The following is an 11,338-nucleotide window of genomic DNA, read 5'->3' as shown; positions in this document are numbered from 1 at the left end:
GAGGGGAGAAGGAGGGCAGAGCAAGGCCGGGGCCCCGCCGGTCCACCCACCGCAGAGGTGCCCGCCTGCCTCTCCGCGCGCGGTGCCTGCTCGACGCTGCCAGCTGCGCTCGGCATCTGCTCGGTGACAGCCGGGGAAGGAGCCGAGGGGCTGCGCTCCGCCCGCCGCCTTAGCCAGCCGGGAGCGGGGCTGCAGGAGCCGGGAGGAAGCGCGGGGAAGGGGCGAGAGCGAGGCCGGGGGTGCGGGGGGGGGCGCGAAACTCCGCGGCTGCCTCTCGTCTGGCTCTCCGCGGGGCTGCCCGCCGCGCCGCCGCCGCCGCCGCCGAAGCCGGAGTGGAGGAAGAGCAGGAGAAGGAAGCGACCGGTTTGCGCCAAGAGCGCCCGCCGAGCGGAGCCCCGACGGAGAGGCGAGCCGGAGCGAGCGAGGGAGGAAGGAAGGAAGGGCGCAGCGCCGCTCCATTCCCCGGCTCGGCCGCCGAGCGGCTCCTCGCCTTCCGCCACGGCGCGCCCCGCTCCGCTCGCCCCCCGCCGCGGGGCAGGAGACGGGCCGGAGCCCCACCGGGCAAGGCGCTGAATCTTCCCTCCACCGGGACGGCTTGGAAGGCGGGCGGAGGATGGTCCGGCCCTGAGCGCGCCTCTCTCCTTCCGCGCTCCGGAGCTCTGCGCTCTCCTGCCCGGCTCACCTGTTCCCTGCCCGCCTTTCGGGGCTCGGGGCAGAACTTCCCGGCGGCCGCGGGGAGGCCCGGCTTTCGGCCCCGGGGCGACGGACAGCAGCCTCCGCCTCACCATGGGCTTGGGGGCCCAGGCGGCCTCGCTGCTGGTGGGACTCTTAATGCTGGCCGGGAAGGAGCGCGGCCAGCCGGCCAAGAGGAACGTGCCGCGGCTGAAATTATCCTACAAAGGTAAGCCCCGTGTCCGCGCTCTCTCTCTCTCTCTCTCTCTCTCTCTCTCTCTCACACACACACACACACACACACACACACCGGCCCTCCCTCTCCCTTTCCCTTTCAGGGGCTTCCCTCGGGGGCTCTTTGCGAGACTGGCTGGCGGGGGGGGGGCTGCCTGGAGACGCACCCTGGGCAGACAAAGGAGTTTTCGCCCGGGCATCCCGGCGCATCTCGGGGCGGTGGGTGGTGGGGGGGGGGAGGAAATCTCGCCTGCCCGGCCGGAGCAACACCACGCTGCTTCCCGCACCTGGCCGAGCTCGTCCCCGCTCCCGGGAGCCGAGCAGGGTGGGGAGTTGATTAGTCTCGGGATGGGAGACCACCAGGTGAGGCCGGTGGCTGGAAACGGGAGGGAAAAAAAAAAGGAAGCTCTTTTGTCCTTGCTGCTCCGTCCGCCCCCTGCCTCGCTGCTGCGAAGGGCGCTCCTCTATATCTCTCGCCCCCCCCACTCCCGGTCTCCGTGGGTGTCCGTGGGTGTTCATTGTTGCGAGGCGTGGGAAGAGTTCGTGGGGAAGGGTGCCTATCGAAAGGGCGCCAGCCTTGAGTCAGGGGCCAAAGAGAAGCGATGGACACCCCCCCCCTCCCCAAATCCCGGGGAAAGGGCAGGCGGGCGAGGGGGGGGGCTGCGGTCTCCAACTTTTGTCTGACTGAGAGGCGCGGGGCTCTGAATTACGCCGAAGTTGAAGGCGAGAGGAGAGGAAGGGAGGGGAAGGGGCTGCCGCCTGCAGTCAACTTGACGCGGCGGCGTTGCACAAGTTCCCCACTCGGGGCACACCCACGCGTGCCCCTCCTTCCTCCCCGGAGAGAAAAGACTCGACGTTGGATGTCTCTGCCCCCCCCCCGGTCACCGCTCCCGCCTCTACTAGCACCTGGAAGCCTGGGGGGGGGTCGTCCTAGGAGCAGATATACGAGCTCGCACCTCTTTGCTTTAGGGGTGCAACAGATGAAGGTTCTCGGGCGGGCTGCTTTTCCGATTCTTTCGCCGTTGGCTTTTCACACTGGGGGGGGGGTGGTCTCTTGTGCACGTGGATGTGCGTTTCTTAAGGTGGCAAAGGGGGCGACGCTGCAGTCCCGGTTGTGCAAACGTGCGCCGCGGCTGCTCGCGAGAAGGCGGAGCAAAAGGCGCCTAAGCTTTGCGCCTGACCGGGGGGGGGGGGAAGCGTGTGGATTGTGCTGGAACGGAGAAGCGGGGTGTTAGCGAGAGCGGGGCGCCCTGTTAACGCGCGAACGTCTCTGCGGAAACTGGTGGTGCGTAAAACGGCACTCTGTAGTTTTGGGAAGAATGGTAATTAATCCGCCACGAAGAGACGGCTAAATACAGAATAGAAAGACATTAAGAATTAAGCAGGTTGCCTTTTGCTGGCTAATATAAGGTTCAGACTTCTAAGTTCCCTCTGAATAGATACTTAATTGCTTACGATCTAATTAACTTGAATGTTCCTATTGAAACGCAATTACACAGACGGGATTAAAGTTGCTGATTTAAAAACGATCTGTTAACAAGAACCGGGGCTGATCAGAAGCTGCCTCCTATTTTAAACTTTCCTGCAGTGTAATTCTGTCAAAGTTTTTTTTAGTGCTGATGAATGGGCTTGCGTTCTCAGGTGAGTGGATACAGGAACGCACCTGTATCTGGAATTAATTCTCATTTAAAATGGACCAGTTCCTGGTTAGGCGTAGGATTGCTCTATTACAATTATAACCTCAGTTTTGATGCCCAACACGGTAGCACTTATTTTTATTATTTGTTAATGAAGATTTTTTTTATGATGGATTCCTGCTTCTGCCTTTATATTTTAATATTTATCAACTTTTACATCCAGCTGGAAGATGTGCAGTCTGCTGCTAACCAAATTCCAGTTTAAACAGTTGTGTTACATCCAGTTGGATTTGCTCCACCAAATAGTTTACAATTACAGTTACCTGGTTTACTTCTTTCCCATTTTCAGCCTTTAAGTCTGCACAGCCGTGGTTTAATTTTAAACCACTTCAAAGTTGTTCTTAAAAAAAAAAAGCAGCATACAAAATGTTTTAAATCAAATAAACTGGACGTGACACGTCCCTTATTATTGCACTATCAACAACATCCCTATGAGGTAGATTAAAACTGGATGACTATCAGTTGGGTAAGGGGTACCCCCATGAGTGAGGATAATAAAGGTGACAGGGTTATAACTCTACTTATACACTGAATCTGCTCAACCTCTTGAGTCTGAATCAACACAAATGAGATCCCATGCCCTACCTGTTCCCTTGATCAAGTCCCCAAACAAAAGGTTTAAGTATAAACACAGGGTAGTAGAAGATAGTCACATTATTCTACTTCCCTGGGGGCTTCCTGGAAGAGAGCAGTATGGCCAATTCTGGCTGGGATTTGTAATAGCACAGGTCTGGGAGCACACCTGGTGTGGGGAGGTTGAGATAAAGCACAAGAGATGCTTTGGTACTGATGGCATCTGGCGGTTAATACTAAGCATACAGTGATTTGATTAGCGCATCATGTCCTGTTAACTTGATTTTGTTATTGGAAGATTAGATTGGGTGTTCAGGGAAGCAGTGTCAAAGTGCCACAAATATCGAGTTACTGGGGGAATACGAGAATCTAGGCCAGACATGTCAAACAGAAGGCCCGGGGGCCGGATGCGGCCGGCGAAGTGGTTTCATGTGGCGCGCGAAGCCATCCTGGAAACAGTGAGGGAATGACCCCTGCTGCCTTGGCCCTGGCCCAGGCCATCCGGGAGCCAATGTACAATTTTGTGGTGGCCATCTATGCTGAAACACATTCAGTCTTAGCTCCATAAGCCCCCCCCCCCGCATGGCATGAGAGGAACAGTGAGGCTCCTCCAGTGGACCATGCCTTGGCACTTGCCCTGGTCCCACCCCCTTCTGCCAGAGACCCTCAGATCTGTCCCACTCCTGCCTAGGCCCCCACAGGCACCCTTGACGCGAGCGATGTAGAGCTGGCCACACCCACCCAGCAGGCCACACCCACTCCATCCACACCCACCCAGTAGGCCGCACCCACCCTGGCCACACACACCCGCCCCACCCCAGGGCAACCACAATGCTGATGCGGCCCTCAATGAAATTGAGTTTGACACCCCTGATCTAGGCCATCTTAGCTAATAAAACAGGGTAATTAATCGTCCTTACGCTTCATACTGTGAATATTTTCTGTTTGAAACCAGCCCGGCGGTCTCTCCATCTCTCTCTCTCTCTCTTTCTAAGCATTTCTGCATATTAACAGAGAGAGACTGAGCAACAGATTAATCTGCTGAACACATCATGGTGGGTTTTGACAAGACAACTTTGCAAGGTATGTTCCCACCCCTGAGGGGATAGCTGTAGTGTTTTGCTTCTTAAAGTGCTTTTCACAATACAGAAACGTTGTCCTTTGGCTTCTGGCAAGATGCTTTTGGTCTGGGAATTTAATAAACCGTGAGGCTAGCACATATGTGTTTGTGTACATGCATATACTGTACATGTACCTGCTAGAAATAGTGCCAAACCACTATTATGTCAGTCAGTACCTTCTTATTACAGTATATATATATATATATATATATATTCAAATTTCTTTTTTTGTTGATAAAGAGTTAAAGAGTTAAATGGGAGACTAGAATAGCTATTTCAATTTGTTGCAAGGCAAAAGTGATTATAACAGTAGAACTGCAGTATAGCAGTCAAAATACCAAGGTGTATCAACCAGACCTATGTGTGTGTGTGTGTGTGTGTGGCAATGACTGGTCAGGGAGCCACTGCAAAGTAATATTAAGGAATTCTTTATCAGCAGGTCTTCGTTTTGCCTCCTGAGCTGGATATATATAAATTAGAAAGGGGATTTTTGTGAATAAATGTTGAAAGTGATTGGTGAAAAATTAAATCCTTCTCTGCTTTATCTTCCTATGGTTTGCTTTAGCTCGATCATTTGCTGTGTCTTATACCATCTCAGTAGCAGTGGTCCAGTCCATGTTCAAAAGACATACTGTGGTCAGCTGATAAATTTTAGGGATAAAGACTGAAGTGTCCCCCCCCAAAGTTTTTGATTTTCCCATTTCTCCCCGGACCCTTTCCAGATGTTCAAGGGTTTCCGTCCCATCAGTAAGCGAAGAGAAAACCCAGCCTGCATATAGATTTTCCTGGAAGAATGGTCCACCTCTTCTCTTTCTGCACTGAGACACCTGAATCCCTATAAAAATTCCCAGTTGCCAATCAGAAGGTGGCATTGCCATGTGTGGTTCTCGAAGCTAAGTGGAATCTGATCAGGGTAACACTTAGATGGGAGACCTCTGGTTTATTCCAGGGAAATAAGGTAGACTGGGATTTCACAGCAGCAAACAACATCCCAATGGGAACCACTTCTGTGTTTCCGCAAGAAAGCTACATGGGCGTGTCTGTGAAGGTATCAGCAGGAGCTTCCCTTAAAGGAAGCATTAGCATTTTTTTGCTTTTAACTCACTGAGGTGAAGGCTGAATTACGAATCTACAGCTATAATGGAAGGGGAGAAACGAGGGAACCATATTTATCATCATCACCTCCATGAAAGGCTCATGATAGAATGATGGAGTTAGAATGGTCCTTCGGCGGGATCTCCCCCAAAACCTTCTGCAGGATTCTACACAGCATCTCTGACAGAGGACTGAACACTCTTAAAAACCTCTGGCCATTTCATATGGTGGCTTGTATAGTTGGGAAATTCTGGACATCCAACCTGAACTTCCTTTCTTGTAATTTTAAGCTCTTGGTTCTGGTCCCGCCTTCTAGGGAAATAAGAGACAAGCCAACTTCCTCTCCTATGTGACTGTCCTTCCGCCAGCATTCTTCTCTTCAGCCAGCTAAACATGGCCCATTCTTCAGAAAGCTTGATTTCTAGACAACCACCTTCTGAAGTATTCATACCACTTTACAATGCCTTGGTAAGGCCACACTTGGAATCCTGCATCCAATTTTGGTCACCACGATGTAACAAAGACATTGAGACTCTAGAAAGAGTGCAGAGAAGAGCAACAAAGATGATTAGGGGACTGGAGGCTAAAACATACAAGGAACTGTTGCTGGAATTGGGTATGTCTAGTTTAACGAAGAGAAGGACGAGGGGGGACATGATAGCAGTGCTCCAATACCTCAGGGGCTGCCCCAAAGAAGAGGGAGTCAGGCTATTTTCCAAAGCGCCTGAAGGCAGGAGAAGCAGCAATAGATGGAAACTAACCAAGGAGAGAAGCAACCTAGAACTAAGGAGAAACTTCCTGACAGTTAGAACAATTAACCAGTGGAACAACCTACCTCCAAAAATGGTGAATGCTCCAACACTGGAAGTCCAACACTACACACCCTCTCCACGACCTGTTTTCCTTGTTACCTTCTGGGAGGGGGGGGGCTTCGTGGTATCCGTAGCAGAACATCCAGATTCAGCCATAGTTTCATTCCATACAGCATTAACCTGAGAGCTGTCAGACAAGGCAGAGTAGAGTGGAACTTTTAGTGTTCCTAATTGTTGTTGTTAGTTGCAAAGTTGTGTCTGATCCATTGTGACCCCATGGACAATGTTCCTCCAGGCCTTATTGTCCTAATAATGTACCCCAAAATAGCATTTGCTGGTTTTGCTACTTTTTAGCCTGTTTTGATATATATATATATATATATATATATATATATATATATATATATATATATATATATATATATATATATATATATATATATTTGTTTTCTGAGGTTTTTGCGGGTGTTTGTATGTAGGTCTTTGGTTGTTCGGGTTTTTTCCCGTGTAAAATTGGAAGTGTCTTGGCGACGTTTCGACGAAGTCCCATTCGTCATCTTCAGGCTGGTGTTTTCAGCTTCGTGCTCCTCGAAGCACGAAGCTGAAAACACCAGCCTGAAGATGACGAATGGGACTTCGTCGAAACGTCGCCAAGACACTTCCAATTTGACGCGGGAGAAAACCCGAACAACCAAAGACCTGCATACAAACACCCGCAAAAACCTCAGAAAACATAGATAGATAGATAGATAGATAGATAGATAGATAGATAGATAGATAGATAGATAGATAGATAGATAGATAAATATGCAAATTTTCCAGCATAGATAGATATAGATATAGATATAGACATAGATATATAAAGTCAGGTCTCCTCCACCCTACCCTTGTCCATGGCTCCCTGCTAAAGTCCAGCTCATCCTCCCCCTTGTCCAACAATAGCTGAAGTTCTCTGAGCAGCTTACATAGTTATTTAAGGTGTTAAAAACACATCTGGGTAACTAGCCTGGAAAGAATACTATAAAAAAGCGTACAAAAGCCACAGTAAAGCCTGTAAGATATAGCTCTGTTGATGGTTAAGTAGTTAAGCAAAGGGGGGATGTTCCCATGAGCTTCAACTAGTCCTCACACCTTAACCATGTTAGATTGAAGCTAAAGGCCCCTTTCCTTTCTCGCTAGAGCTGTTTCTAGCAATTGCTGCACGGAGCAGTTGTGGCTGTAACCATTTGCCTGTCTTGTCGTAACTTGGACACCTTCCTTTGGGGGTGTTCCAGTTGGATTGGCTGGGCCCCAAGTTGGATCGTTCACACAGCACCCCCAGCTGTGTCTGATCTCATCCTTGTTTTGCAGACTCCAGTCCCCGGTGCCCGTGGCAGCAGAAGCAGAGTTATGTCTACATCCAGCCAGGGAGAACCGTCTTCCTTCTTTTTTTTTTCCTTCCTTTTTTTTTCCCTGAAAGATGTAAAGGAGCCAATTGTGAGACATTCTCTTAAGATGATTTGGGTTGAAATCCTGCCCCCCCCCATAACATTTCGGATCCTTTTTTTATTTTTTTACTTTTGCTCAGATTCTTTATGTATGAATGAAAACGTTTCTCAAGCCTGCTTGACTCAACACTTTTAATTTTTGTATATTTCTCATGTGTTTCATGTATAATAATAATCATCATCATCATCTTATCATCATCCTTGGTAAGGACTCGATAGGTAGACAAAAATGCCAAATCCAGTCTGAATATCTGGCTGACTGTGCAATGAAGAAGAAGAAGAGGAGGAGGGGAGGAGGAGGAGGAGGAGGAGGAGGAAGAAGAAGAAGAAGAAGAAGAAGAAGAAGAAGAAGAAGAAGAAGAAGAAGAAGAAGAAGAAGAAGAAGAAGAAGAATAAGAAGAAGAAGAAGAAGAAGAAGAAGAAGAAGAAGAAGAAGAAGAAGAAGAAGAAGAAGAAGAAGAAGAAGAAGAAGAAGAAGAAGAAGAAGAAGAAGAAGAAGAAGAAGAAGAAGAAGAATTATTCCCTTGTTCTCACAGTCAGGAAGTTTCTCCTTAGTTCTAGGTTGCTTCTCTCCTTGATTAGTTTCCATTCGTTGCTTCTTATCCTGCCTTCAGGCGCTTTGGAAAATAGCTTGACTCCATCTTCTTTGTGGCAGCCCCTGAGATATTGGAACATTGTTATCATGTCCCCCCTCGTCCTTCTCTTCGTTAAACTATGATTGAGATTAGTCATTTTGTTGTTCTTGCTGCCTAATTCCAAGACAATTAACTGGGAATTAACCCAGGCTTCCCTTTTTGCTCCCCGCTGTCTTTCTTTCATCTGGCATTAAGATGAATTCCCTATCATGGTTTCCTCAGGAAAACAACTCTCAGAAGCAGAGGGGCAGCAGCAAAAGACAGCAGAGGCCAGAGAAGGTAAAGCAAGACAGGTGATTTGGTTTACTTGTCATAGAGCTGCAGATCTGAAAAATTCATTCATCAAATTTTAGATTCTTCCTTTTCAGGTAAACTTCAGAAAAGTTTCCTACCGACAAACAAGGCTGTTGGAATCCTGTTGCTCACTCAATTTGGTGTTTTTTGCAAAAATGGGTGGCAACTTGTCCTGTCTGTCTTGATCAGGGTTGTTGTAATTTGTGTGACTGTTTCTGGCTGGGCTAGCTGCAACATATAAAGCCAGCCACCCCTCTCCCTTGGGTCAAATCCCTGGCAACTTTAGCCAGTTCAGCAATGAAACATTTGTCAGCTCAACACACGCAAGGTCCCAACAGAGCTGCACATATTCTCCACTGCTTCTATCTACAAAATAGGAACCCCATGGGTTTGTGTAATGTGCATATTGCAAAACTGGGGTAGCCTTAACCCTTCCAGAGGGGTGCCTGCTTTGCTGTTAAGTAATATCAGTGCCCCCACAGCAGATGGCAGCACCTGACCAGCCATGCCTGACCTCAGAAGCTAAGCAGGATCCAGTTTAGTTAGAACTTGGATGGGAGATTAGCAGAGGACTCCAGAGTTTAGACTAGACTAGGAGATTGAAAAAAAAAAAAATAATCCCCAGAGAAAACTGTAGTGAGCCACTTCCATTTAATAGCCCTTTGCTAAACAACAGCCGTGGTCAATCTGTATATGTACGGACAGGCTTCTCTATAAGCATGTAGGCAGCAGTGAGACCCCCAGTCCTGAAACATCTGTCCCAGAATTGGGTTGGATGCTTGCCTAGAAGGGATCAGAGGACCTGGAGAACGCTGCACTTCATAAATGCTTCATCTTTGCAAATGGAACGGTGGAGTAAATCCAGCCTTGGTATTTGGCAAGTGGTAAATAAAGCAGTAGGTGTGAACTTAAATGGATTCCAGAAGATGGTAGAGGACAGGAAGACCTGGAGGAACGTTGTCCATGGGGTCGCGATGGGTCGGACACGACTTCGCAATTAACAATAACAACAAAATAGAGCATAGAGGAGTGTGCTGAGTAGCTAGGTGTTCAGTAGGAGTCACAATGCCACCATGAGCCGTGTCGCATCACTTGCCCACCTCCTGAGTGCTGATGGCCACGGGGCACTTTCTGCCCTCTCCTGCAGACCTCCAGAGATTGGCCCTCGGGGCTCTGCCAGCATCACCATGCAGCAGGTGGAGGGTTACAGGTGGGCGGGTACCCAGGAATGGATGGAATCGCTATGGGGCCGCCTTTCCTAAGGAATTCGACCGAAGGGAAGACGTCCTTTCCCATATTCTAATACTGTATGAGTAAAAAGGTTGCAACAAGCTTTCCCATGACTGTTGCTTGGCATCTCGGTATTTAGACATTAACAGCTTGTTTGTACATTCCTGATCTTTAAATAGAAAGACAGCATATGCTGCTTGAGTACCAAATTAGTTTCTTTCTTTCTTTCTTTCTTTCTTTCTTTCTTTCTTTCTTTCTTTCTTTCTTTCTTTCCTTACTCTTTCTCTCTTTCTTTCTCTTTCTCTTATTCTTTCTTTCTTTCTTTCTTCCTTCTCTCTCTCTTTCTTTCTCTTTCTTTCTTTCTTTCTTTCTTTCTTTCTCTTTCTTTCCTTACTCTTTCTCTCTCTTTCTTTCTTTCTCTTTCTCTTATTCTTTCTTTCTTCCTTCTCTCTTTCTTTCTTGCTTTCTTTCTTTCCTTACTCTTTCTCTCTTTCTTTCTCTTTCTCTTATTCTTTCTTCCTTCTCTCTCTCTTTTTTCTCTTTCTTTCTCTTTCTTTCTTTCTTTCTTTCTTTCTTTCTCTTTCTTTCCTTACTCTTTCTCTCTCTTTCTTTCTTTCTCTTATTCTTTCTTTCTTTCTTCCTTCTCTCTTTCTTTCTTTCTTTCTTTCTTTCTTTCTTTCTTTCTTCGCTTTCCCCATGTACCCAAAAGATTCTTGGTACTTAAAGAATATTAATGAGATAGAAGTCAAACCAGAGTGACTGTTTTCTGCAGCAAACCTATTTTGACAGATATTTTCCAGGACATGTACACCACTAGGTTTATTGCTTTAAGATGTGACTGGGCCAAAGGTATATATACACATATATATTATTAATACCAGAACATTTGGATAGAAATATAATCTAGGGGGGCTTCAGCTCCAAATGGAAAGCATACTTGGCAGGTTGAAGGCCCTGCAATATAGAGCTGAGAGATCCATTTTGCAAAAATCCAGGTGACCAGCAGATGGCAGCCAAGAAATGTAGAAGACTCTAACTCTTACTTTGCCATCTAGTAGTCATGTACCCTTATTTTTGTAGCCCAAATATGTGTGTATTTATGTATCCATCGTACTGTTCACTTTGGGGGTAAAAAAAACGCTCCTGGGGAGGAAAGCTATGACAAATCTAGACAGCGTACTAAAAAGCAGAGACATCACCCTGCCAACAAAAGTACGTATAGTCAAGGCCATCGTTTTCCCAGTTGCAAGGTATGGCTGTGAAAGTTGGACCATAAGAAAGGCTGAGCGCCAAAGAATGCAGGCCTTTGAACTCTGGTGCTGGAGAAGACTCCTGCGAGTCCCTTGAACTGCAAGGCGATCCAAACGGTCAATCCTAGAGATCAACCCCGATTGCTCTTTAGAAGGCCAGATCCTGAAGTTGAAACTCAAGTACTTTGGCCACCTAATGAGAAGGAAGGACTCACTGGAGAAGAGCCTAATGCTGGGA

General features: G+C 47.7%; 1 protein-coding gene across 1 annotated transcript in view; it reads left to right on the top strand.

Annotated features, from left to right (window-relative positions):
- The first annotated feature begins 265 nt into the window (after window positions 1-265).
- The window catches only part of SEMA3A (semaphorin 3A), a 172,103-nt gene continuing 161,030 nt past the window's right edge, over window positions 266-11,338 (top strand). The window contains exon 1 of the mRNA XM_039345190.1: window positions 266-901. Within this exon, the coding sequence (XP_039201124.1) occupies window positions 787-901 (115 nt within the window). The 5' untranslated portion in view covers window positions 266-786. The remainder of the gene's footprint in view (window positions 902-11,338) is intronic.

The sequence above is a fragment of the Crotalus tigris genome, unplaced genomic scaffold, assembly GCF_016545835.1.
Source record: "Crotalus tigris isolate CLP2741 ecotype Arizona unplaced genomic scaffold, ASM1654583v1 scf7180000017945.11477521024:1554073, whole genome shotgun sequence".
Classification (NCBI taxonomy): Eukaryota; Metazoa; Chordata; class Lepidosauria; order Squamata; family Viperidae; genus Crotalus; species Crotalus tigris.
The sequence above is the reverse complement of the archived record's forward strand: the minus strand, read 5'-3'. Positions and strand labels throughout refer to the sequence as shown.